This window comes from Polypterus senegalus, chromosome 13, assembly GCF_016835505.1.
Source record: "Polypterus senegalus isolate Bchr_013 chromosome 13, ASM1683550v1, whole genome shotgun sequence".
Classification (NCBI taxonomy): Eukaryota; Metazoa; Chordata; class Cladistia; order Polypteriformes; family Polypteridae; genus Polypterus; species Polypterus senegalus.
The window spans coordinates 6,827,088-6,853,369 of NC_053166.1; the positions used below are offsets into that span (position 1 = coordinate 6,827,088).

The 26,282-nt window shown below is 44.9% G+C and overlaps 1 protein-coding gene across 1 annotated transcript in view; it reads left to right on the plus strand.

The window, feature by feature from the left end:
* Positions 1-25,224, plus strand: part of LOC120542462 (neuropeptide Y receptor type 6-like) — a 35,976-nt gene extending 10,752 nt beyond the window's left edge. Inside the window, exon 2 of the mRNA XM_039774959.1 lies at positions 23,119-25,224. Coding sequence (XP_039630893.1) covers positions 23,295-24,431 — 1,137 coding nt within the window. The 5' untranslated portion in view covers positions 23,119-23,294 and the 3' untranslated portion in view covers positions 24,432-25,224. The remainder of the gene's footprint in view (positions 1-23,118) is intronic.
* Positions 25,225-26,282: the final 1,058 nt, after the last annotated feature.

Sequence of the window (26,282 nt, forward strand, 5' to 3'; positions counted from 1 at the left end):
AATGCACAGAAGTGATTAAATGTGCAAGTGAAAGGTTAGGTGATAGCATAAGAACTGTTGAATTGAAATCCAAGGACATTATGCTTGGAGTGTATAACACAATATGGAGACCACATCTGGGGAAGTGTTTGCAAGAAAAGCAGAGCAACACTTGAAGAACAACCAAGTGCATCTCAGGATTGAAGGCCACATCTCAGAGGATTAAACCTGTTTATTGTCGAGAGCAGAGGAGACTTCACCGGGGACCCAATCCAGGCCTTCAAAGTCTGCCAATTCATGGATCAAACAGTTCCAGCTGAATTATTTTGGCTTAGGGGGGGTAATCATATACTCGAGGACCCCTAGTGGAAATGAGGGCGACTTGTTGGTGTTTGGACCAAACTACCTAGCAGAAACAGAAACGTCGAGAACCTTCAAGAACGATCTGGATGAAATGATTGGACAGCTTAGCTATTCACTAAACAAAGGGGCTTGATGGACTGAATGGTCTCCTCTCGTTTGTCCAATGCATTATGTTCTTAATGAGGTGTAGTCCTATAGAATATCAACCAAAGAAAACATCTGGAGAAAGCACACGACCGCGTCCCTTGTCATGTGCCATCAGCCCTACAGCAACAGGGCCGCTCTTGTGCTCTGTTTGTTCCCTATGTGAATTTGCCATTAAGTTGAATTCATTCTCTGTGGTAGTTGGACTCCATCAAGAAGTCCTGCGCCTTCCGGTCTCCTCTGTTGTCTTCAACGAGTGCTTCCTTGAGGTTGTGAGGTGGAAAAAGGAGACAAGAGTGTTAGCGACAGTACCCTCTCTTGTCCCAGGGTGTACCACATAACTTAGGGGAGCCTGGAAGGTGATCATCTGACATAAATGCCTGACAGAAGATAGATTTGAAAAGTCCTGCCTCTTAATATTGTCACAAGAATGGACAGGAGACATAAAAAAGGTTTGGGGCAGCCACCCGTGGCTACAAAAGGGTTAAATTCTGAAGAGTTGGGTCTGGTTCAAAGTCCAAAACAGAACTGAAGACCTATAGCAAAGACCTGGAACGGAAGTGATGTCATCAGGACAGGAAGTGACATCATCATGGGTGCCGGAACTGGAAGTGACACCATCACGAGCACCAGGACCGGAAGTGGAGTCATCATAAGCAAAGGGACTGGAAAGTGATGTAATCGTGAGTGCTGGGACTGGAGGTGACGCCATCACTGGCACCAGAACCCTGTGGAATTTCCTGTGAATGGTCTGCAGTGGATTGAGAGAACGTCAGGCATGGACTTGTCACTATTCGGACCCTTCAGCTGCCTCCCATGCGCACGTGTGTGACAATATACAAAATCCAACGTCTGTCTGTATGTCTGTCTGCTTTTCATGAGAGAACTACTTCCTGGAATTAGAACGGGTTTTTTTCTAGAATTTGCTTGAACATTACGGTTGATTTTGGGACTTCTCTCATCGCGCTAAGTATCCGAGTTCTCTTGCCAGAGTGGTGATACATTTGCACGAATCCGAGAGAGAGGCTGCGGGCTGGGGGGGAGACGTCAGGAGTGGGGGACCAGGAGGGGGGCAGACGGGACCCTCCTCACTGTCCTGTTTCACTTCTACACAGGCGGAGCCGCATGGGACGGCTAGTATATACAGGGTGGGCCATAAGTTTCCATACATAGGAAAAATAAAACATTTTTTATGAAAAAACAATTTTATTCATACAATATGCTCTACCCGACTGCCGTTGTGTCCGCCACTGCTGATGAACACGTATTAGCACAGCTGGAGTTATGTTTGTAATGGCGTTGGTGATACGTTCCCTGTTCCCTAAGATGATTTATGTTTCGTGTGTGATGTTCATTCCATGTTTTCTGTTAAATTTGATTGCAACCATACGACTGCTTCCTGACCCGGCCATCAGTATGATTTCAATTCGTTGCTCTTTATTCAAATGCATTTTTTAGGGTATCTGAAATATAAAAATTAAAATGTTAAAAACCATATGTATGGAAACTTATGGCCTACCCTGTGCGTGTAAATATATATATCTATACTAATAAAAGGCAAAGCCCTCACTCACTCACTGACTCACTCACTGACTCATCACTAATTCTCCAACTTCCCGTGTGGGTGGAAGGCTGAAATTTGGCAGGTTCATTCCTTACAGCTTCCTTACAAAAGTTGGGCAGGTTTTATATCGAAATTCTACGCGTAATGGTCATAACTGGAAGCAGTTTTCTCCATTTACTGTAATGGAGATGAGCTTCAACGCCGTGGGGGCGGAGTTTCGTGTGACATCATCACGCCTCCCACGTAATCACGCAGTACATAGAAAACCAGGAAGACCTCAAAAAGCGCTGAAGAAAACATGCATTATATAATTGAGAAGGCAGCGAAACAATAAGAAGCGAGCGAGTGACATATACAACCATATTCATGAGTTCTGCTACTTGAAACAAAGCACGATGTAAACCTACACTTTAAATTAAGTTCATAGACAGGCTGCGCTGGCGTTTGTAATTTAGTGCCTGCCCATATAAGGCCGTCCGTCAGCGGCAATCCAATAGCAAACTGCCACTAAATATTCACGGGTTAAGGACTGTGCTTATGGAGAGGAAGATGAGATGGTCAGGGTGGTGTTTGACACAAACTCAGCGAAACTGCGAGAGAAAGTTTTAAGTGCCAGGACTAAGGTAACATTAAATACAGCCATGGACATAGCACGAGATGGCACCAGCACAGCTGGGAACCTTCGATGCATGTACACGGCGGCTCACGTGAACTGGCGCAGTGCACAGATAAAAGCAACAGTTCCAAAGAGCGCTGAACAAAACCGAATTACACAATTGAAAAGGCAGCAAAAATATGAAGCGTCTGATAAGCATATTCATAAATCCAGCTACTGCGGAAACAAAGCACACGTGGAAAAAGTCAATGTCCGCTAAAGGAAGACAGTGTAAAAAACCGTGCATGCAGTGTGTCAGGTCTCAGATAAAGAAGAAGACGAGCTGTTTATTGATGCAGTAAGAAACGAATCGATGAATGAAACCTGTCATCTTTACAGCGATTGACAAACACGGAATGTAACTTGAACACAACACATCCTACAAATACGAACCTGATTGAAAGAAATAATGATAATCAAATCCTTGATGACAGCAACACTCAGTAACACTCACAAAACAAATACTGTATATTGACAGTCATGTTACGTTATTTTTAAAATGTTCCCTTTTCTTTTCTAGCTTTTTAACACACTACTTCTCGCTGCGATACGCGGGTACATATATATGTATATATATATACCGATCTACATACTCGAATAATGGATACTTTATTGCCATCAATGATTGTTTTGGTAAAGCCATACTCAGTGTATTCATTAGATGAGCGGTAAAAAGTAAAGCGAGGGAGGATGCAGGCTGTAGTGCGTCAACTCTATCTGAATTGCGCGATCACATTTGAAAAATATATCTTTTCAAGTTCTATTTAGTCCATATGTGTCAAACTCAAGGGCCACGGGACATCCGCCCAGCGTGTAATTATATCCGGCCCGAGATCATTTTATATACTGTATTATTGTTATTAAAGCCGGGTATATGAAGCGCTGGTAACACAATAAACTACAGATCCCATAATGCAGCGCTTCAGCTGCCTTGCCGAACAAGTTATTGCGAAGCTAGCTCACACGATGCTGAAGAGAAAAGTTGATTCTGAAAATAGAGCCTTTAAAAACCGATGGGAGGCTGAGTATATGTTTACTGAACCCGTGTGTCTCATTTGTGGAGCTAATGTGGCTGTAATTACAGAATTTAATCTAAGGCGGCACTATGAGACAAAACATCAGGGTAACCTGAATGCAATGCAGAAGATACAGAAAGCAGCATAATTAAATAAGAATCTGACACTTCAGCGGACGTTTTAACCCGTGCACAATCACAAAGTGATTTCAAGTGAAGCTGCTTTTATGGGAGACACAAATGCACCAGTGCACCTTGCCCCACTTTCCCTGTTGCCAAGTAATGTTAAACCAAGTCGTCACTACGGTGTTCCCAAATACGCACTTTGCTGATAAACTGAGCGCACTGAGTTTGCACGGCGCTTTGGTGACTTTGAAGAACAAAAAGTCCGTCTACATGCGGCTCGAACCTTGTGCATGTTTGGTAGCACATATCTGTGTGAGAAGCTCTTCTCAGTCATAAAGACCAACAAAACAGCACACAGGAGTCGCCTCACTGATGAGCACCTGCAATCCATCCTGAGAATCTCCACAACACAGAACCTCACACAAACAGAAACGAACCTGTGGCCAAAAAAAGATGCCAGGCGTCCAGCTCTAAAATGACATATGAGCAAAGACAACTGAATGATTTGATTTGTTATTGCTGAAAGGAACACATTTTATTTATATTTCCAGGTTTTGTTATGCAGCATGTTCATATTTGAATTTGTATAATTTTGACAGGATATATTTTTATGGAGAGCAAAATCTTTTGGGATATTTAAAATCTAAGTTTATTTTTTATATAAAATTACATAAGAGTAAAGAAATTTGAATGTTTGTTCTTTTAACGTTTACTTTATTTCTAACTTGTATAATTTAGACAGGATATATTTTTATGGAGAGCAAAATATTATAAGTTGTTTAAGGTTTGAGTTGATTTATTCAGGAATAATATTCCTGTCTGTTTTTACCATTCCTACCAAAGATATTTCTGTCGACTAAATAAAAATTCCTTCTATTTAAAATTTAAATAGAACTTGAACAAATACGATAGTTCATAATATCCACGCAGACTTGCACGTAAGAGCGGAGTCATCCGTTTTAACAAACAGCGTATTGCACTGATCTGAAATAGCTGTGTGTGTATATATGTAGATATGTATGTATATGTATATATATGTTTATATATGTGTGTGTGTATGTATGTATATATATATATGTATGTGTATATATGTAGATATATATGTATGTATATATGTGTATATGTATATGTATGTATATATGTATAGATATGTATATATATATGTTTGTGTGTGTGTGTGTAAATATATATATATATATGACAACAACACTCATCACTCACAACAGTGACAAAACAATTACATTGACAATCATGTTACGTTATTTTCAAAATGTTTCCTTTTCTTTTTCTTTACTTCTTTAACACACTACTTCTCTGCTGCGAAGCGCGGGTATTTTGCTAGTATATATATATATACTAGCAAAATACCCGAGCTTCGCAGCGGAGAAGTAGTGTGTTAAAGAAGTAAAGAAAAAGAAAAGGAAACATTTTGAAAATAACGTAACATGATTGTCAAAGTAATTGTTTTGTGTATTTGGCGGCAGCGTCACGAACTTATTTTCGTCTAGCTGCTTCAGAAAATGTACCACGACGTCTGGCACGGCTCCTTTTTACTGTTTTCTCACAGCTTGGATTGCTGCTGTCATAATCGGTTTGAGTCTACATACACAGTACAGGCCAAAAGTTTGGACACACGTCCTCCTCATTCAATGTGTTTTCTTTATTTTCATGACATTTACATTAGTAGATTCTCACTGAAGGCATCAAAACTCTGAATGAACACATGTGGAGTTCTGTACTTAACAAAAAAAGGTGAAATAACTGAAAACATGCTTTATATTCTAGTTTCTTCAAAATAGTGAAGGACCGCAGAGTGAAGGCAAAGGGGCCAACAAGTGCTAAACACCTCTGGGAACTCCTTCAAGACTGTTGGAAAACCATTTCAGGCGACTACCTGTTGAAGCTCATCGAGAGAATGCCAAGAGTGTGCAAAGCAGCAATCAGAGCAAAGGGGGGCTATTTTGAAGAAACTAGAATATAAAACATGTTTTCAGTTATTTCACCTTTTTTTGTTAAGTACAGAACTCCACATGTGTTCATTCAGAGTTTTGATGCCTTCAGTGAGAATCTACTAATGTAAATGTTAATGAAAATAAAGAAAGAAACACATTGAATGAGGAGGTGTGTTCAAACCTTTGGCCTGTACTGTACATATATATATATATATACATATATACATACATACATACATACATATACACATGCAGTACATATCTTCATATATATACTGTATATATACATACCTACAGTATCTATATCATATACACACACACAAATTATATATATAACGTTCTATGTGAATGTTCAAATTTCTGCCTCTGGTAATGTGCCTTACCGGCATTACCAGCAATTAAAGATAATTAGTTTTGTGTCCTCTGCAGTGTTAAGAGAGAAAGGCTTTGGTTTGGGATAAAAGGAAAAAAGGTGTAAAGAAAGGAAAGTTGCCTTTTTCTTTTATATAGTGTAGAGAGACGTCTTCACTGATGATATGAGCGTCGCAGTGGGTCTCGTGTGGACTGGAGAGACGGCCCTGCCATTAACCGGCCCTGATGGCACTGTCGGTCCTCCACTCCTGTGCGTGTCTTCATAATCCGACCTGACGACCTCATAATCGTATTCGTGCAAAAGAAAGTGTGAAGAGCCTTAATATTAGTTTGCCGTGGTCTAGAAATGGGATCCCGTGTTTTGCAGTTGCAGAAGCACAGTCAGCGTCTCAACAGCTGGCACAGCTACTCGCGTGCGCCGGCTGCCCGACTTTTGTAGTATTTTTGCAGTGCAGGAAATGCCATTTTTTGCAGACACATTCACGTGAGCAAAACTCTCCGCGCTCTTCAGAGGTCTTGCTTTCTCTGCGTACTGCGTTCATAGTCAGTTCACGTGAGCTGCTCGGAGTACATGCATTGAAGCTTCTGAGCAGTGCCTGTGCTATCTCATGCGATCTCGCGATGTCCACGGCGTTATTTAATGTTAGCCAACACCCAGCACTTAAAAGTTTCTCGCTACAGCAATTTTAACTCTGTTACAATGTGATCCAAAGTCTCGTTTATACCTCGTGTCTTCTCATTAAACTTGTATCTCACGAATAAAGTATTCTGCGTTTTTCTTCAGCGCTCTTTGGGGGCTCTTCCTTCTTTTCTACGTACTGCGGTCACAGTCAGTTCACGTGATTACGTGGGAGGCGTGATGATGTCACACGCAGCTCCGCCCCCCACGGCCATCGGGCTAACGTCCATTACAGTATATGGAGAAAAATAGGTTCCAGTTATGACCACTATGCGTAGAATTTCGTAAGCTGTAAGGAATGAGCTGCCAAATTTCAGCCTTCTACCCACACGGGAAGTTGGAGAATTAGTGATGAGTCAGTCAGTGAGGGCTTTGCCTTTTGTTAGTATATATATATATGTATATATATATATATATAGTAAAAGATTCAATAAGAAACAACATAAAGGTTTGGTGTTTCCAGCCCCGTATATTGCAGTCAAATCCACAATGCAATAACTCAAAAAAATCTGGTCAAAATATAAACAAAACAGTTCATATGCGCGACGCCGAAGATGGCGTCGGCGGCCATTTTATATAGGAGGAGCCGGAAGTGGAGGAATGCTGGGAAATAAACCGTGTGGGAAGATGGGATTGATGACGTCAGGAACAATGGCGGAGGAAGGGCGGAAGTAACGTGCTGAGGGAAAATGAGGCTTATGGTGGCGGAGCGTCTTTTTTTCTGCAAGAAAGCAAAGGAGAAAGGTTAGTACCCCGCCACTCCCTGCCGGCGAACGTCTTCCGAAGCGTGTTAAGGTCCGTCCGCGGTCTCCTATTCGCGCGTGCGTGACAATATATATATATATATATATACTGTATACTGCGGTGGGTTGGCACCCTGCCCAGGATTAGTTCCTGCCTTGTGCCCTGTGTTGGCGGGGATTGGCTCCAGCAGACCCCCTGTGACCCTGTGTTCAGATTCAGCGGGTTGGATAATGGATGGATGGATATACTGTATATATAAATAAACAGGAAAATGACTATAAAAGAATGATAGATATATAGGAAAGGTGCTATATTACAGATCTTGATGAGAAAAGAAATAATACGTTGGTTACGTCTGGCAATAAAACCTAAACTTGACAATGGGGCAGATAATGGAGGGTCACATAAGAACAATCTGAACGAGAAGAGGCCACTCAGCTCAACAAAGCTTGCCAGTTCTGTCCACTTAATTCTAAAAAAACATCAAGTTAAGTTTTGAAAGTCCCTAAAGTCCAACTGTCCCTCAAACTACTTGGTCACTTATTCCATGTGTCTGTGGCTCTCTGTGTGAAGAAAAACTTCCTAATGTTTGTGCAAAATTTACCCTTAACAAGTTTCCAACTGTGTCCCCGTGTTCTTGAGGAACTCATTTTAAAGTCACCGTCTCGATCCACTGGACTAATTTTCTTCATAACTGCAAACATTTCAGTCAGGTCTCCTCTTCATCTCCTGTGAAGGTTCAGCTCTTTTAATTTTTCCTCCTAACTCGTCCCCTGTAGCCCTGGAGTCAGCCTAGTCACTCTTCTCTGGACCTTTTCTTGTGCTGCTGTGTCCTTTTTGTAGCTTGGAGACCAAACCTTCACACAGGACTCCAGATGAGGCCTCACCAGTGTGTTATAAAGCTTGAGCAGACTCAATGACTCTATGACTTGTACTCCACCCATCAAAGCGCTTTATAACCTGACACTGTCGGGAAGTTAATGGCTTAGAGTCCACTATGACTCCTAAATCCTTCTCATAAGGTGGACTTTGGATTTTCAGACCTCCCATTGTGTTTTCACATCTAAACCTAATGCGAGTGTTGGGCTCAGCTATTTTAATCTTCCTTCATAACTCGTCTCTTGTAGCACTGGAATCAGCCTCATGGCTCTTCTCTGAACATTTCTTGTGCTGTTATGTTCTTTTTTAGTTTCCTGGAGACAGAACTCCAGATGAGGCCTCCCCCGTGTGTTATAAAGCTTCAGGATAACCTCCATTGACTTGTAGATATAGATGAATAGATAGATAGATCAATCTGGACACAAAGAGGCCATTCATCCCTTCAAAGCTCACCAGATGTATCCACATAATTCTTCCAAAAAAATATCAAGTCGAGTTTTGAAAGTCCCTAAAGTCTTACTGTCTACCACACCACTTGGTCACTTTTTCCAAGTGTCTCTGATTCTCTTCCTAATGTTTATGTGAAATTTCCCCTTAACTGTGTCCCCGTGTTCTTGATGACCTCATTTTAAAGTCACCGTCTCGATCCACTGGACGTATTCCCTTCATAATTGTAAAAACTTCAATCAGGTCTTCTCTTAATCTTCTTTTACTTAAACTGAGAAGGTTCAGCTTTTGTGATCTTTCCTCATAACTCATCAGACCTCCCATTGAGTATTCAAATCTCCCATTTTGACTTCCCACGTGTCATACTTTACATCAACTGACATTCAATTTCTTCTCCTGCAGTCCTGGTATCAGCTGAGTTGCTCTTCTCTGGACCTTCTCTTGTGCTGCTTTGTCCTTTTTCTAGCCTGGAGACCCAATCTGCACACAGGACTCCAGCTGAGGCCTCACCAGTATGTTATAAAGCTGAGTGTCACCTTCTATGACTTGTACTCCACACATTAAGGCGCTATATGATAGATAGATTGATAGATAGATAAATATGAAAGGCACTATATAACCTGACAGTCTGTTAGCCTTCTTAATGGCTTCTGCACACTGTCTGGAAGTCGATAGCTTAGAGTCCACTACGACTCCTAAATCCTTCTCATAAGGTGCACTTTCAATTTTCAGACCTCCCATTACGTATTCAAGCCTCACATTTTTATTTCCTACATGTAATTCTTTACATTTACTGACATTAAATAAGCCCAAGCCTGTGTGCTGTCCGAGTCCCTCTGTGAGGATTCAATGTCTTCTCGATTATCTGCCAATCCATCTATCTTGGTGTCATCTGCAGACTTCACCAGCTTGTCACTCACATTCTTATGTAAATCATTTCTAGATTTTAAAAATATCAGCGGCCCCAGCACTGCCCCCTGCTGGTCACCACTCTTAACTTCACCCACTTCTGATGAGGTTCCTCACACCGTCCGTCGCCCTCTGCTTCCCGTGTCTGAGCCAATTCTGCACCCACTGACACTCCACACCCTGAACTCCCACCTCTTTCAGTTTGAATCCCCCCCGAGTCATTCCACAGGGACCTCCACAGATTACTAGATGATGACCTGAATGCAAGTAAACGTCGGGTTAAAATGAATGACTGATTTCAGGTAAAGTGGACAGAGGTTTCCAGCAGGTAAGGGGGTGATCCTCGCTGGTATGGCACTGGAGAGTATTGATGAGATGCTTGGTAATTAGAATTTCACCGGACTCTTTGCGTGCGATAAGAATAATCTGATGAACTCAAAAACGCTTAAAACTTGAAAGCACACCTCATAATCATAGGGCTTGAAATCTTTTGTATTTAAAATGATATTGTGCCTTTCATGTCCGTCAGCATTTTGATTTGGTTTGCTAAGATATCTTCAGCTGCTTCAGACTTCTGCTCAGACTCCCTTTGTCTTATAATATTCAAACATTTCACTAAATTCTCAAATACACTTTTCTTAGTTCTTGGCAGCCTCCAGCACCCTTAGGAGACCCTCACATATGGACAATCCAGTTTGGGGATGTGAGAGCAACTGCTGTCAGCGGGATTTGAACCCGGGACACTACAGCAGTAACTGGGCGCTGCCTTTCAGCCCAGAGACTCAACTAATGAGAGGTTCACAAAATCTGATCTGCTTTTGCCAGCCAGCTGAGGGTTAAACGGTGGACTAAATGGCAGCAGTCCATCCATCCATCCATCCATCCATCCACCTACCGTCCGTTCTTGAACCCTCGTCATTACCAGTGACTCCTTCATTGGACGTCTCTATGGTTTGTTTTTTTCTGCCAGCCTCATCTCTGCCCTTCTGCTTTCCTCGAGCTCTGAGATGTGACGTCCATCCCAGTGACCTTCTGCAGGCCTTACACTCGGGTCTCTTTACAGGCCTGGCCAGTGCCGTCCCCATGCAGAGATTAAATCGACATTCTTCTCCTAATTCAATTCCAGCGTGCGTTATAAAATAACAGTCTGAGGCAGAGAAATGCTGAAAGCCGTAATTGAGTTTTAAAAATTTTAATTGGTTTTGCATTAGATTACCGTGAGCCTCTGTGCCCGCTGCTTATGCTGCACTCGCTGGATGAGGGTAAGCGGCTGGAGAGCACCGTGAAGTGGACGCCGCCTAATTGGTGTCATTACTGGGGAGGTAAAGGCGTCGTATCTGAGCCAAAGATTTACCTGCTGAAGAAGACATCGGGGGGCTCAGCGCAATCTCTTCTCCACGCGGGTCTCTGTGCCGAGCATTAAAGTTTTATTCAGCTTTTTTTAACAACTTGAGAAAATGAAGGAATGAAAGGTAAAATCCATTAGGCGCATTTGAGCACATCCTTTAAGATTAATTACGGCTTTTATAGGCCCGAACACGACACAGAAAGCCTCCTAAAGAGCTTTAATGCTTCAGACGCCATTGACATGTACTGGCGCAGTTTAATGTGCTTATCTGAGGATAATTGGACTGCCTTCTGCTGCCAGCTCTTCGAAATACGCACCTGTTGAGCTGTCACTTGGCATGCTGGCTGCATGGACTGAACATTCACCGCTCGTCTCTACCCTCGAGTGTGCGTTATGCCCACCGACTGTGCCATGAGCAGGTCCCAAGCATAAAGAGATTCAAAAAGAACCACTAGAGGGGGCAAACCCAGCTAATAAGCATCCTTTTTGTGTGTCACGCCAACATGAGAGGGACAAATGTCATGGCTTGGTGGCCCGGGCCAGCCCATGATTAATTGATTTTAAGGTAAAGCAGAGTTGGCAGATGACGTTCTGAAGATGTTGTAAATGATGGCTGTCTTGTTGGTCAGGTAGCTGAATGAGCCTTCCATGCTTCATATGGTCTGTGCTATTCATTGTAAGAGCAGTCGCGTCATTACATGTGGCAAGTGACACAGACGCTGACCCCCAGGTCACAAAGTGGAGACCTGTGGAGCACACCATAGGACTCCTCAGACGCAGGTGGGAGGGTCTGGAAGTGTCAGGTGGGCAGCTGCCCTACTGGCCAATGAATACCTGCAGCATTATAATGGAATATGTATGAGGCTCATTAGCATAGTCCATATATGGATGTTCCACTATGGCAACTGTGTGGGGTCCACGAAGGCACATTTCTATGATGACTGCCATTTATAAAATGTAATTTGGGTAGAAATGAATGCATGCCAGTTTTAATAAGTCTGATTTTTTATTTTTCTTTTATACGCATTTTACTGTTTTTTTTTTTTTGGTGCACGTACATCCACACAAAGTTTTACAGATAAGACCCCAAGTCACGTTGGTTTTGACCTTTTAGGTTGTGGTCACCTCTTGCTCTTTTGCTCTCCGTTGAGGCTTCCAGATATGTGCAGCAAGGTCCTGGAAATAGTCTACCAGTCCATAGTAGCCAGTGTGGTGGTCTTTGTTGTGGTCTCCTAGGGAAGCGACCTGAGCACAAACCAACAATTCTTTCAATAGCACATTTTGATACAATTCAGCTCAAAGTTAGAAAAAGGTATAAAGAACAATTAAGATTAGGCGATAATATAAGAGAATAAATAACAACAAAGCAAGGTAAGATCAGTTGGCCGGGAGGACAGAAAAAACAAGAACAAAAAATCAGCAGGGGTCCCAAGGTCAAAAGACCACCCAGCGCCATTGGGCCGTCTACCTAATATTAATTTTCCTAACTCAAACCTCTTAGTTTTCATGCTTCACATGATAGGAATTTGATGAAGGTGGTCTCGTGGACGGCTGAGACCCCCACCTTCAGTCCATAAAAGCAGCTGAAGGCCTGACTTCTCAGGAACATCTGCTCCATCACCGGACACACAGGGAGGACTGGTGGTATCTACAGGCTCATTTCTGCACAGTGGGCTAAGATTCACCCCTTAGGGGAGTCTTTTCTGCCCACTGCTATCAGGCAATTTAAAGCTTTCTCATAATGGACTCTTTATGTTCATTTGAAATTTCTGCACAATTTATTGATTGGTTGATTCATTGAAGGGCAGTATGATGGCGCAGTGGGTAGCGCTGCTGCCTCGCAGTTAGGAGACCCGTCTGGGTTCGCTTCCCGGGTCCTCCCTGCGTGCAGTTTTCATGTCCTCCCCGTGTCTGCGTGGGTTTCCTCCCACCGTCCAAAGACATGCAGGTTAGGTGCATTGGCGATCCTAAATTGCCCCTCATGTGTGTGTGTGTGTGTGTGTCTGCGCACCCCGGGGTTTGTTTCCTGCCTTGCACCCTGTGTTGGCTGGGATTGGCTCCTGTGACCCTGTAGTTAGGATATAGTGGGTTGGATAATGGATGGATGATTCATTGTGTGAACACCAGGGGGCGCCTGAAAGCCCCACACCCAAGACACACAATAACAGCACACGTCCTATGAAGAAACCAAAAAATCCACACAAGCAGCTTTAAACACAATCCTCTCTCCAGTAATAAGCCACAATATACAGAAATCCAACAATACTAGCAATTCTTCCTCCTCCTCCTCCTCTACCTCCGCTGAGTGTGGCACGCTGCCTCCCGACTGCGACTCAGCTGAAGTGGGATTTATTTTCGGAATGCTTCGGGGGTCATGCCACTTTTACGCCATTGAAAAAGTAGAGAGTGCCCTCTAATGGTCGCCAGGAACTCAGACAGGACTGCCCTTCTGTACTCAGGTGTTCCCAGCTGGGGTCCCATACGAGGACCACTGCCATGAAGCATATAGGGGACGGAACAACTCCCAATTCTCCGCTTCTGCTGGTCCATCAGTTATTTTATTGCGGCCGGGCACAAAGTTATTTTTTCATCCCGTTGGCCAATCCTCTGGCTTCCCATCCGGGTAATAAACTGAAGCTCCTCCCCATTTCTGATTGGCTGTGAGTCTGTTTTTTATGCTTCTCCTGCCGTGTGCATCTGAATTTCCCCTCGGGTTCAATAAAGTTTATGTCGTCTAATCTGTGTTATGGCCACAAGCACTGATTTAGATGAGCTTTCTGAAGTCAGCAGCAGCTTGTGAGGCTCTGTGCCCGCAGCCGTGGGTCTCATCTGTTTAGTGGAGCATCAGCGCTTTGTAACTAAGGAAGGATTGGGGGCAAGTGAGGACACAGCAACAAGTTTACAAAGGAGAAGAAGAGCAAAGCGTGTTTGTATTGAAACACAACGATGGGAGTCCAAAAGTCTTTGACGGATACTAGTCCATAAAAACAGAGCACTGTGCGGAAATTAAAAACCCAACAAATAAATCCAAGGAAATAAGTACGCTGCTCAAAAAAATGAAAGGATCCCTTTGTAATCCGAGTAGAGCATCAAGTCCATGAAACTTCTGGGCTGTTGATCTGCTCAGTGAAGTAGCAGAGGGGCTTGTTCATCAGTTTCAGCTGCTTTGGTGCACTAGAGGGGGGGGCGACAAAGAGAGACCCCCAAAACAGGAATGAATGGGTTAACAGGTGGAGGGAGGCCACTGACATTTGTCCCTTCCTCATCTGTTTTGTCACTCGTTTTGCCTTTGGCTACACTCAGTGTCACTACTGGTAGCATGAGGCCATACCTAGACCCTACAGAGCTGGCACAGGTAGTCCAACTTCTCCAGGATGGCACATCAATACGTGTCATTGCCAGAAGGTTTGCTGTGTCTCCCTGCACAGTCTCAAGGGCAAGGAGGAGATTCCAGGAGACAGACAGGCAGTTCCTCTAGGAGAGCTGGACAGGGCCCCTCGTAGAAGGTCCTTAACCCACCAGCAGGACCCACCGCCTTCTGCTCCTTTGGGCAAGGAGGAGCGGGATGAGCACTGGCAGAGCCTACAAAATGACCTCCAGCGGGCAGGCAGGCCACAGGTGTGAATGTCTCTGACCAAACAATCAGAAACAGACTTCATGAGGGTGGCCTCTAGTGGGCACTGTGGAGCTCGATTGGCACATAGAATAGCAGAATTGGCATGTCCACCACTGGCAGGCGCCCTGTGCTTTTCACAGATGAGAGCAGGTTCACCCTGAGCACATGTGACAGACGTGAAAATGTCTGGAGAAGCCGTGGAGATCGTTATGCTGCCTGTGACATCATTCAGCACCTGTTTGGTGGTCTGTCAGTGATGGTATATCTGGGCATATCCATGGAGGGGCACACAGACCTCTACAGGGTAGACGACAGCACCTTGACTGCCATTAGGTTTCGGGATCAAATCCTTGGACCCATTGGCAGACCCTACGCTGCTTCCTCCTGGTGCACGACAATGCCCGGCCTCATGTGGTGAGAGGATGAAGGAGTTGATACCATTGACTGCCCCCCTCACCACCCCACCGCGCTCACTTACCTGCCCTCAATCACCTCTGGGTGGGACATTATGTTTTGGTCCTTCTGATGCCTCAGCCTGTCCAGGAGCCTAGCGATGCCCTTGCCCAGATCTGGGAGGAGATCCCCCAGGACACCATCTGTCACCACATTAGGACATTATCAGGCATGGGGGGCATACAATTTGGAGTCCGAAATTTCAGCCAAATGGACTCGCCTGCCTGCCTGCCTGCCTGCCGCATCATTTTGTTCCCTTTGATTTTCGGTGTGTCTCTCTGTTCGTTGATCATTTTCATTTCCATCCTTTCGTTCCTCACACATCACCATCTCAGTCCATACCAGTAGAGAGAGCCAGCAGGATTTGTATTCCCATTGAGATCTGATGTGTTTTCAAAACGTTCCTTTAATTTTTTTGAGCCGTTTATCTTCAATAAGCTCTGCCTGCATCACACAATAAAGCAACTCTTTGTCGTCTCTCACCGCCTCTTCCACTCCTCCATGCAATCAGGGTTGTCCACCTCACCCCGATTCTGGCTCATCTACGTGAGGCTGGCAGCTCCTTTTCTCTTACTTCTGGTCTTCCGCACATGTGGTCCCTGCAGCACCCCCTGGTGGCACCCATGGAAACCCAACAGGGCTGAGTTGAAGAACTCCATGTCCAATGTTGCCAATCTGAAGCAGCGCTGCAACCCTAGGGGGACCTGCCATCTAGCGCTCTGGAGGAGATAATGCCCTGTTCCCAAAATCCCCCGGCCACCCTTGGTCCTCCAGTCTCATGGGCGTCACCTACGATACGTGACATTAGATTTCCAAATAAGCAAAATGAAAATGGTCACCATGACCATCCGCTCCAGCCTGTCGAGGAGCTCAGTGATGCCCTGGTTCAGATCTGGGAGGAGATCCCCCAGGACACCATCTGTTGTCTCATTAGGTCGTCGTCAGGCATTTCATACACTACTGAGTACGATTTGGAGTTGCTGCAATGACATTTCGGCCAAATGGACTCGCCTTTTTCCCTTTGATTTTTGGGGAGTCCCTCTGTCGGTTGATTATTTTCATTTCCATCCTTTCGTTCCTCACACATCACCACATCAGTCCATACCAGTAGAGAGAGTCAGCAGGAGTTGTTTTTTCTCATTGACATCTGATGAGGTTTCAAAGTGTGCCTTTCATTTTTGTGAGCACCTTAATGGGTAACCAGGACTACAATGGGAGTCGGAAAGCACTTCTCCCGTCTCCTCTCCAGTGCTTCTCCCTTTCTCTCTCTCTCACCTCCTTTGGCCGAATCCCACCCTCATTCCAGCCCTTGTGTGCCAGCCACCTCTGTCAGTGCCCGTAAAAGACCCTCAACTCCATCAGGCACCACGGGACCCCCAGAATCCACGACCACCCCTGCTCTAAAACGATGAGCAGGATTCGATCCCTCTCTGGGACGCCATTCCCTCCTGTCTCCTCCTGCTTTCTTGCTGTCCTCCAGCACCTCGTCTTCCTGCCTCTCTCTGTTTCCACGATTTTCTCCCCTTCTGACCCACTCAGACCTTTTCAATCCCTGTGAGTGTAGGGGCTTCCCTTTATGATCCACAAAGGGCTAAAGATTAACAGTGCGAGTGATTAACAGGCAGATTCCCCATTTAAAATGGCAACAGCGCCACCTGTCGGCTCGGGGTGGAATTACCCCCAGGCGCACGTGTGTGGTGACGCGTATTCCCCTTTTTTGTTTGTTTCTTTTAACTTCCTAGTTCACTGCAATAAAAATTCTTTATGGTAACTTTTTTTCTTTAAATGTTATTCTCATATTGCAGGTTTTCTGGTGTTTTATTAGATTGTACAGAAATCGTTCACACAAAATTTAAGCTCGACGTGATCAGGCAGCAAAACCTGAGGTTGTCGTCGCCATCATCAGTCGAAAAATAAAACCTACGTAAGGGTTTGTGGTGTCAGCGGCAACTCTGACGTAGCTGACGGCTCGATGGAATACGCCGTGACATTGGAGCAGTTGGAGTTTACCAAAGCAGATGGTTTCGGTGAAGCGCTGGGCTAATATTTTGCTCCAAAGGATGATGGGATTGGGCAGCCAGCACAGACTCCGCCATAGAAAACTCAGGAGCGGGTGGGCAACCAGTTTACCGCAGCCTTTCAGTACTCGGGCTTTATTTTTGCCAGTTTTAATCTCTGCCATTGTCAACTGGCCACAGTTCATCAATTGATTCATGGCAGTGTGAACACTAGGTGGCACTGTTGTCCCTTTAAACCCATCAGACGGACACGCAGGACACCAGGACAAAGCACCAAGATGTATTTCAATTCTTTTTCTTCTTCCCCTAAGCAGAATAAACAGGCAAGTAATCAAATGTCTTTCTTTCTCCTCCACACCCCCCAGCAAGCGTTGGCCCCCTCCTCCCGACTCCGGCTCTCTTGCTGGGTTTCCCAACAGTCCTTTATATAGTCCTTGACCTGGAAGTGCTTCCGCTCTTCCTCCCACGTGACTTGCCAGCACTTCTGGGTCAAATGGAGAATTCAAGTTCTTTAATCAGCCTGGCAGCACTTCCTACTATAAGGGAAGCATGACTCCCCACACCGGTCCTTCCACAGCACCCCCTGGTGGCACCCAACAGGGCGGAGATCCTGAACTCCAAGTCCCAGGATGCCCTGTTGGAATCTGGGGCACCACTACACTCTAGGGAAGGTGCCATCTAGCATCTTGGGCGAGGAAGGTGTCCAAAAGTTGCTCCCATTCTCGGGACGTCCCACCTGAGCTGAGTTGTCGGCCGTCTCTTAAAACAGATAATAAGTTTGTTGCATTGTCTTATGTAGAGAACATCTGTGAAAAATTACAAACGAATACAAATCCTGGAGCAGAGTATCCCTGTTGGGTGGCTTTAGAAATCCACTTCAGGTTTCACGTCACTTTTAGGATTTCATTAGAACTTCACAGCCCGAGGCAGACAGTCATTTCAACACACATAATATTAAAAAAGGTAAGTTTACAGGGGGCCATTCAAGTCATATGCGGGGAATATTAAGTGGGATGACTTCACAAATCGTGGAGCACAAGAGCAGGAGTTGGTAGGCGTAATCAGTGATTGGTTTTGTTAACCCCTTGTAGATGACTATCGGGTTATATAGCGCCTTGATGTGTGGAGTCCAAGTCACGGGAAGTTCTGCTCAGGCTTTATAACACACTGGTGAGGCCTCATCTGGAGTCCTGGGTGCAGTTGTGGTCTTCATAAGGACATAGCAGCACAAGAGAAGGTCCAGAGAGGAGCGACTAGGATGATTCAGGGCTACAGGAGTTGAATTGCGAGTGAGGAAAGATTGAAAGAGCTGAGCCTTTATAGTTTAAGGAAAAGAAGATTAAGAGGAGACCTGACTGAAGTGTTCAATATGATGAAGGGAATCGAGACGGTGACTTTAAAATGAGTTCATCAAGAACACGGGGACACAGTTGGAAACTTGACACAAACATGAAAACGTTTTTCTTTACCCAGAGAGCCACAGACACATCTGCTCAGTCCGTGCCATACATTCGTCGAGCAGCACTGGCGCCCCCTACAGCACTGCAGCCTCACTGTCCCTGGGATTGAGCCGCTGCACTAGAGTAGCCTGCCAGTGTCAGCGTTGGCCTCTCTGTGTGCAGGCAGTTCAAGCGCAGTTGGCTCGGTGATTTGCTGAATTTCATCAATGGCGTCAGTTGCCCCCCTTGTACATATCATAACAGATTGTCGCAGTAGTTTTTACAGTTCTTTGGCAGTGTGTAATATGATCAGTGTTGCAGTAATTGTGATGCTCTTTGGATGAAAAGAATACGTGTTCCATTAAAATGTCACTCCGTGGTGAATTGTGACATTTCCTTAGAAATTGCATCAAAAAAAGTATTTGGCATCCGAGGTTGCATTAACCCCCCAAGTATGTGGCAGTTTAAGGGATAACTTTTTTGTTAGTTTTTTTTTTCATTTTATTGGCTGCGGTGGGTTGGCACCCTGCCCTGGATTGGTTCCTGCCTTGTGCCCTGTGTTGGCTGCGATTGGCTCCAGCAGACCCCGTGACCCTGTGTTCGGATTCAGCGGGTTAGAAAATGGATGGATGGATGATTTTATTGAAATCACACAACATTCCATACAAATACATCCATTTTACAAGAATAGGATTGAAAACAAATCAACCTCCACCCCAGACAAAGAGAGCATGGGCAGCAGAAAAAAAGTTAAACCTAGAAAAATAAGAAAATAGATAAATTAATAAGTGAATAGGCGGCATGGTGGCGCAGTGGGTAGCACTGCTGCCTTGCAGTTCGACAACCTGGGTTCGTTTCCTGGGTCCTCCCTGTGTGGAGTTTGCATGTTCTCCCCGTGTCTGCGTGGGTTTCCTCCCACAGTCCAAAGACATGCAGGTCAGGTGTATTGGTGATCCTAAATTGTCCCTAATGTGTGCTTGGTGTGTGGGTGTGTTTGTGTGTGTCCTGCGGTGGATTGGCACCCTGCTCAGGATTGGTTCCTGCCTTGTGCCCTGTGTTGGCTGCGATTGGCTCCAGCAGACCCCCGTGACCCAGTGTTTGAATTCAGCGGGTTGGAAAATGGATAGATGGATGGTGTGTGTGTGTGTGTGTGTATGCCCTGCCCAGGGTTTCTTTCCTGCCTTGCGCCCTGTGCTGGCTGGGATTGGCTCCAGCAGACCCCTATGACCCTGTAGTTAGGATATAGCAGGTTGGATAATGGATGGATGGATGGATAAGTGAATATTGATGAACATTAGAACACTCTGGACGAGAGCAGGCCATTCAGCCCAACAAAGCTCGCCAGTCCTATCCACTTGTTTCCTCCAAAAAAACATCAAGTCGAGTTTTGAAAGTCCCTAACGTCTTACTGTCCACCACACTACTTGGTCGCTTATTCCAAGTGTCTGTCGTTCTTTGTGTAAAGAAAAACTTCCTAATGTTTGTGCAAAATTTACCCTTAATAAGTTTCCAACTGTGTCCCCGTGTTCCTGAACTCATTTTAAAATACAAGTCTTGATCCACTGGACTAATTCCCTTCATCATTTTAAACACTTCAGTCAGGTCTCCTCTTCATCATCTGTGAAGGCTCAACTCTTTTAATCTTCCCTCATAACTCAACTGTTGTAGTCCTCTAATCAGCCTAGTCGCTCTTCTCTGGACCTTCTCTTGTACTGTTATGTCCTTTTTGTAGCCCGGAGACCAAAACTGCACACAGGACTCCAGATGAGGCCTCACCAGTGTGTTATAAAGGTTGAGCAGAACCTCCTGTGACTTGTACTCCACACATCAAGGCGCTATATAACCTGACAGTCTGTTAGCCTTCTTAATGGATTCTGAACACTGTTGGGAAGTTGATAGCTTGGAGTCCACTGTGACTCCTAAATCCTTCTCATAAGGTGGACTCTCAATTTTCTGACCGTCCATTGTGTATTCAAACCTATTATTTTTACTTCCTATGTGTAATTCTTTACATTTACTGACACTAAATTTCATCTGCCACAAATCTGCCCAAGCCTGTCTGCTATCCAAGTCCTTCTGTAATGATATAACGGATTCCCAAATTATCTGCTAATCCACCTATCTTGGTATCATCTTCAAACTTAACCAGCTTGTTCCTTATATTCCTATCTAAATCATTTTTATATATTAAAAATAGCAGCAGCCCTAGCACTGCCCCCTGCTGGTCACCACTCTTAACATCGGCCAGTTCTGATGAGGTTCCTCGCACCATCACCCTCCGCTTCCTGTGTCTGAGCCAATTCTGCACCCATCTAAAAACATCACCCTGAACTGCCACTTCTTTTAACTTGATGCCCAACCTCTGATGAATGGAGAAGACAAAGAAAGAAATAGAATAGGAAGAGAATCTGCTTCCTCAGTGCTTTAAGAGCTTATTCTAACATGTTATTGATCAGCTGCTGCCAGGTTTTGAAGAAGTTCTGCACAGATCCTCTAAGTGAGAATGAGATTGTTTCCAGTTTCAAATAGTAAATAACATCAGTTACCCACGGACTTAAAAGTGGAGAGTTAGGATTCTTCCAGTTGAGCAAGACAAGCCTATGTGCCAACAGTGTAGTAAAGGCCATCACAGTTTGTTTGTCCTTCTCCACTTTAATCCCCACAGCTGTTAGTGGGTTAGGAGGGATTGTGACACCAAGGCCGTCTGAAAGACATTTAAAAAGTTTGGTCCAGAATGATGTTAATTTGGTGCAGGCCCAAAACATGTGACCCAGTGAAGCTGGAACTTGATTGCAGCATTCGCATGTTGTCTCTCACCCTGGAAACATTTTGGACAATTTTAAGCGAGACAGATGTGCTTGAAATATAATTTTAAGTTGAATAATTGTATGCGCCCTGCGGTGAGCTGGCACCCTGCCTGGGGTTTGTTTCCTGCCCTGCGCCCTGTGTTGGCTGGGATTGGCTCCAGCAGACCCCGTGACCCTATAGTTGGGATATAGCGGATTGGATAATGGATGGATGGATGGATAAATACATAGAATTTTACACGCACAGATTACACTGCGCCAGATTTGTGGAGTACAAGTAAAGGGAGGTTATACTTAAGTTATATAACAAACTCATAGATCTCATCTGGAGTACTGTGTGAAGTTTTGATCTCCATGTTAGAATAAAAAGCACAGAGCAGCGCGTGAGAAAGATCAGAAAAGAGTGCGCAGGCTAATTCAGAACCACGGACAGCAATCAAAGCTATAAAACTGAAGGATCCGTAGAGAAACTCCAGAGAAGAGCGACTCCAGTGATTCAGGACCACGGACAGCGCGCAGTGAATAAGAACCGTAGAACAGCAACGGAGAGAAAGTGCGAGTGGCCTGATTTCAGGACCACGGACAGCGATCATTAAGCGCATGAATCAGCATGGTCGGAAGTAATGGCTTTGTTACTGTGTGCGTGGAATTGTCTGCCAGTCTTCAAGACTTTGCATTTATTCTTTTGTTGAATGAGAGAGAGAGAGAGAGAGAGAGAGATTAATGCCCTGTATTAAACCCACTTTCTTTGTGTCATCATGCGTCGTTGAGCCCGTCAGCCGCTCCCCGAGCGTACCTGTGTGACAGTCTCTATATGTGTGTGTTAATGTTACGGTGCAACAGTTGACCAACCTGGTAACGAACCTGATGAGTACACTTATCCCTCAATTAAACAGGTAAAAGGGTGTAGGATGCTAGGGGTCTCTGTTGTCCCGTTCAACCCAACAGATAGACACACTGAACACCGGGTAAATTCACGAAGAATAATTCATCTTCTTTTTCTTGCAGTAGTGCCTTCCACCACCATACACAGGCAACACCAATAATAAAAAAAATGCAATTTCAACACACAATCTCTCCTCCACACCTCCCAGCAAGCTCTGTCCTACTCCTCCCGACTCTGGCTCACTTGCTGGGTCTCCAACCGTCCTTTATATAGTGTCTGACCTGGAAGTGCTTTGGTTCTTCTGTCCACCCATGTGACTTTCCCGCACTTCCAGGTCAGATGGAGAAGTTGAGGTTTCTGTCAGCCCGGAAGTACTTTGACATCTGACTGACCCTCTGACTCAATGGTACATAAAGGCCAAATAAAAATTCGAGTCCCCAGTTCCCCCTGCAGTGTCTCCCGGCATCACCCACGGTACCCAGCAGGGATGAGAAGCCAAACTCCAGACTCCATGGTGCCCTGCGGGAATGCTGCAGGGAAATCACCATCTGTCCCACAGTAGCTTCCTTCCCCCAATCCCTCTCCTCTTTGGGCATCCTGGCCAGGTTGAGCAGCCGGCCGTCCACCACAAAGGTAAGTAGATGGAAATATCATGATAATAAAGAGCTGCTCTAACAGACCAGCCATTGACCGCTTCTATTTTTGTTGTGTCCTTACCTACAGGTGACCCAGAGGACAGCATGAAAGTAGCAGACAAGATGAAATCCGGATACCCACTTATCAGGGGCAAGCACAAGGCCACCAATTACTCCAGGTAATCATCTCACCAGTACTCCATTCTCTGTTCCTCTCTGTATCCGAACAACACCAGTGTTCAATGTCCATTGATGATGTGAGGCATGGCTGACCTCACGCATGATGACAATGGCAGCTTCTTCAACCAAAGTGAAAGGACACCTTTGAATGGCAGCAGTAACACCAGGCCACACTTCTCAGACTACGACTGCCAGCCTTCTATCTACATTCTGTCTGTTTTGGTGGTGGCTTACAGCGTGGTGACCATGGTGGGCCTCTTTGGAAACATGTGCCTGGTCATCATCATCAACCGGCAGAAGGAAACGCACAACGTGACCAACATTCTCATTGCTAACCTTTCGCTGTCTGACGTGCTCATCTGCCTGATGTGCATTCCTTTTACTGTGGTCTACACGCTGATGGACCACTGGATCTTTGGAGAAACCATGTGCAAAGTCAGCTCCTTCGTCCAGTGCTTGTCCGTGTCGGTGTCCATCTTCTCATTGGTCCTCATTGCTGTTGAGCGATACCAGCTGATTGTCAACCCCAGGGGCTGGAAACCCAACATATCCCATGCCTACTGGGGCATCGCTCTGATTTGGCTTGTCTCGGTGGCTCTGTCCATTCCATTCCTCATTTATCACCACCTGACCGATGAGCCTTTTAAGAACCTCTCCACCCACTCAACCTTCTACGGGGACAAGTACGCCTGCACGGACTCCTGGCCTTCAGAAGGGGACCGCTTGGGCTTCACCACCTGCCTGCTGGTCGTTCAGTACTTTGCTCCCTTGTGTTTCATCTGCTTGTGCTACCTGAAAATCTTTGTGTGCTTGAGGCGGAGGAGCGGGATGGTGGACCGGCTGCGGGAGAATGAGACGAGATTGAGTGAGAGCAAGCGCATCAACATGATGCTTATTTCCATTGTGGTGGCCTTCGCGGTCTGCTGGCTTCCACTCAACATCTTCAACATCATTTTCGACTGGAACCATGAGGCTCTCCTCAACTGCCACCACAACTTGGTCTTCACCCTCTGTCACCTGGTGGCCATGGTGTCCACCTGCATCAACCCAGTCTTTTATGGCTTCCTCAATAAAAACTTTCAGAAGGACCTCAACATGATGGTGCTCAACTGCAAGTGTAGCTCTGAGCAGGAGGAGTACGAGAACATCGGCATGTCCACCATGCAGACCGACATATCCAAGGGCTCCTTCAAACTAAACAATGGGCCTATGAACACCTAAAGGATTTGGTTTGTTCATTTATTTTGGATGAGTAACTTTTTGTGGATCGTGTTTCCTCACTGTCTTTGAAGATGTACAAATGATTTACCTGAAAAGAGTACAACTTCTTGCCAGTGTAGCCTTACTTGTGAAGTGGATCAGCGCCTCAATTTCTATAGACACTCATTACTGATCAAACCTTAAGCTGCTTTAATCATTTCAAAGATTGCAGCCACAAGACGTTAGGGTCTTAATCAGAAAAGTCAGATCCTGAAAATGTTCTCAAGATCATTGAGGTTTTATTGGGATCCCATCCCTTGTTAAAATGTGGGATCATGGAATGGCTGTAGGATAACAGGGCTTACAGTTGAATGATTAGAATAGGAAACTCTTTCAGTGAGTCTACTGAATGAGACTGAGAGTCGTGGCTGAGGCCTGTGAATCAGCAGTTATCAACACTTATTGTACATGATATCTAAAATAAACAGATTAACAAATAAATAGAATTTTACACATACAGATTACATTGCACCAGATTTGTGGAGTACAAGTAAAGGGAGGTTATACTTAATTTATACAGCAAACTCATAGATCTCATCTGGAGTACTGTGTGAAGTTTTGGTCTCCTTGTTAGAATACAAAGTACAGAGCAGCGCGTGAGAAAGTTCAGAAAAGAGTGCGCAGGATAATTCAGAACCGCGGACAGCAATCAACGCTATTAGCGCGACTGGGCTGTTTTCAGGACCACGGACAGCGACCACATCTATACATACTGTATAGTGTATATCTCTCTCTGCATCCATCCATTATCCAACCTGCTATATCCTAACTACAGGGTCACAGGGATCTGCTGGAGCCAATCCCAGCCAACACAGTGCGCAAGGCAGGAAACAAACCCTGGGCAAGACCCACACACACACACACACACACACCAGGGACAATTCAGGATGCACCTAACCTGCATGTCTTTGGACTGTGGGAGGAAACTGGAGTACCCAGCGGAAACCCACGCAGACATGGGGAGAACATGCAAAACTCCATGCAGGGAGGACCCTGGAAGCGAACCCGGGTCTCCTAACTGCGAGGCAGCAGCGCTACTCACTGCACCACCATACCGCCCATATCTCTCTATTATAATAAAAAAATCTTGGGTCAAGATGTGATCTCCTCGGTAGACACTTTGAAGTCCCGCGAGACTACTTGCACGTCACCCCCTAATTTACAAACAATTTCTCGAAGACACTTTAACTTCCCGCAAGACAAGGAAGTGAGATAAAAGGACAGCTGCTGTACAGGCTTTTAAATGAGCAACGTGCAGCGCAGATCACGCAGCACGGCACAAGCAGCCCGGGGTGGGGCTGCACCTTTATTATTGGAAATATCAATAAATAAAAAATGAATGAAAATGAATGAAATGAAAATAATAATATCTTTAAATTGTATATCCAGTTAAGCAAACCTGGGGGTTGGCGAGCGAAGCCAGCAGGGGGCGGAGCCCCTAGTATATAAATATATATGTCTGTCTGTGTGTGTATGTGTGTCCCGATTTTGATGAGTGTGTTCACCCTCTGATGCATTGGTATCCTGTAGTCCAGGGATTGTTCCTGCCTTGCGCCCATTTCTTACTGGGATAGGGTCAATCTCCCCTGTGACCCTGCTCAGGATAAGTGAGTTTAGAAAATGGACAGACGGATTGATATCCTGTATATTCTTTTTTTAAAATTTCTATTATTATTATTAGCATTAGAACGGTTACAGAAAACGTAAGTCATAACACATAAGTACAAGTATTTAGCATCTCTTCTACTTGGATTGAATTACAACGCGGTAAGGGATCGATTATATTTTATTCAGTTAAGTCATGACATATTT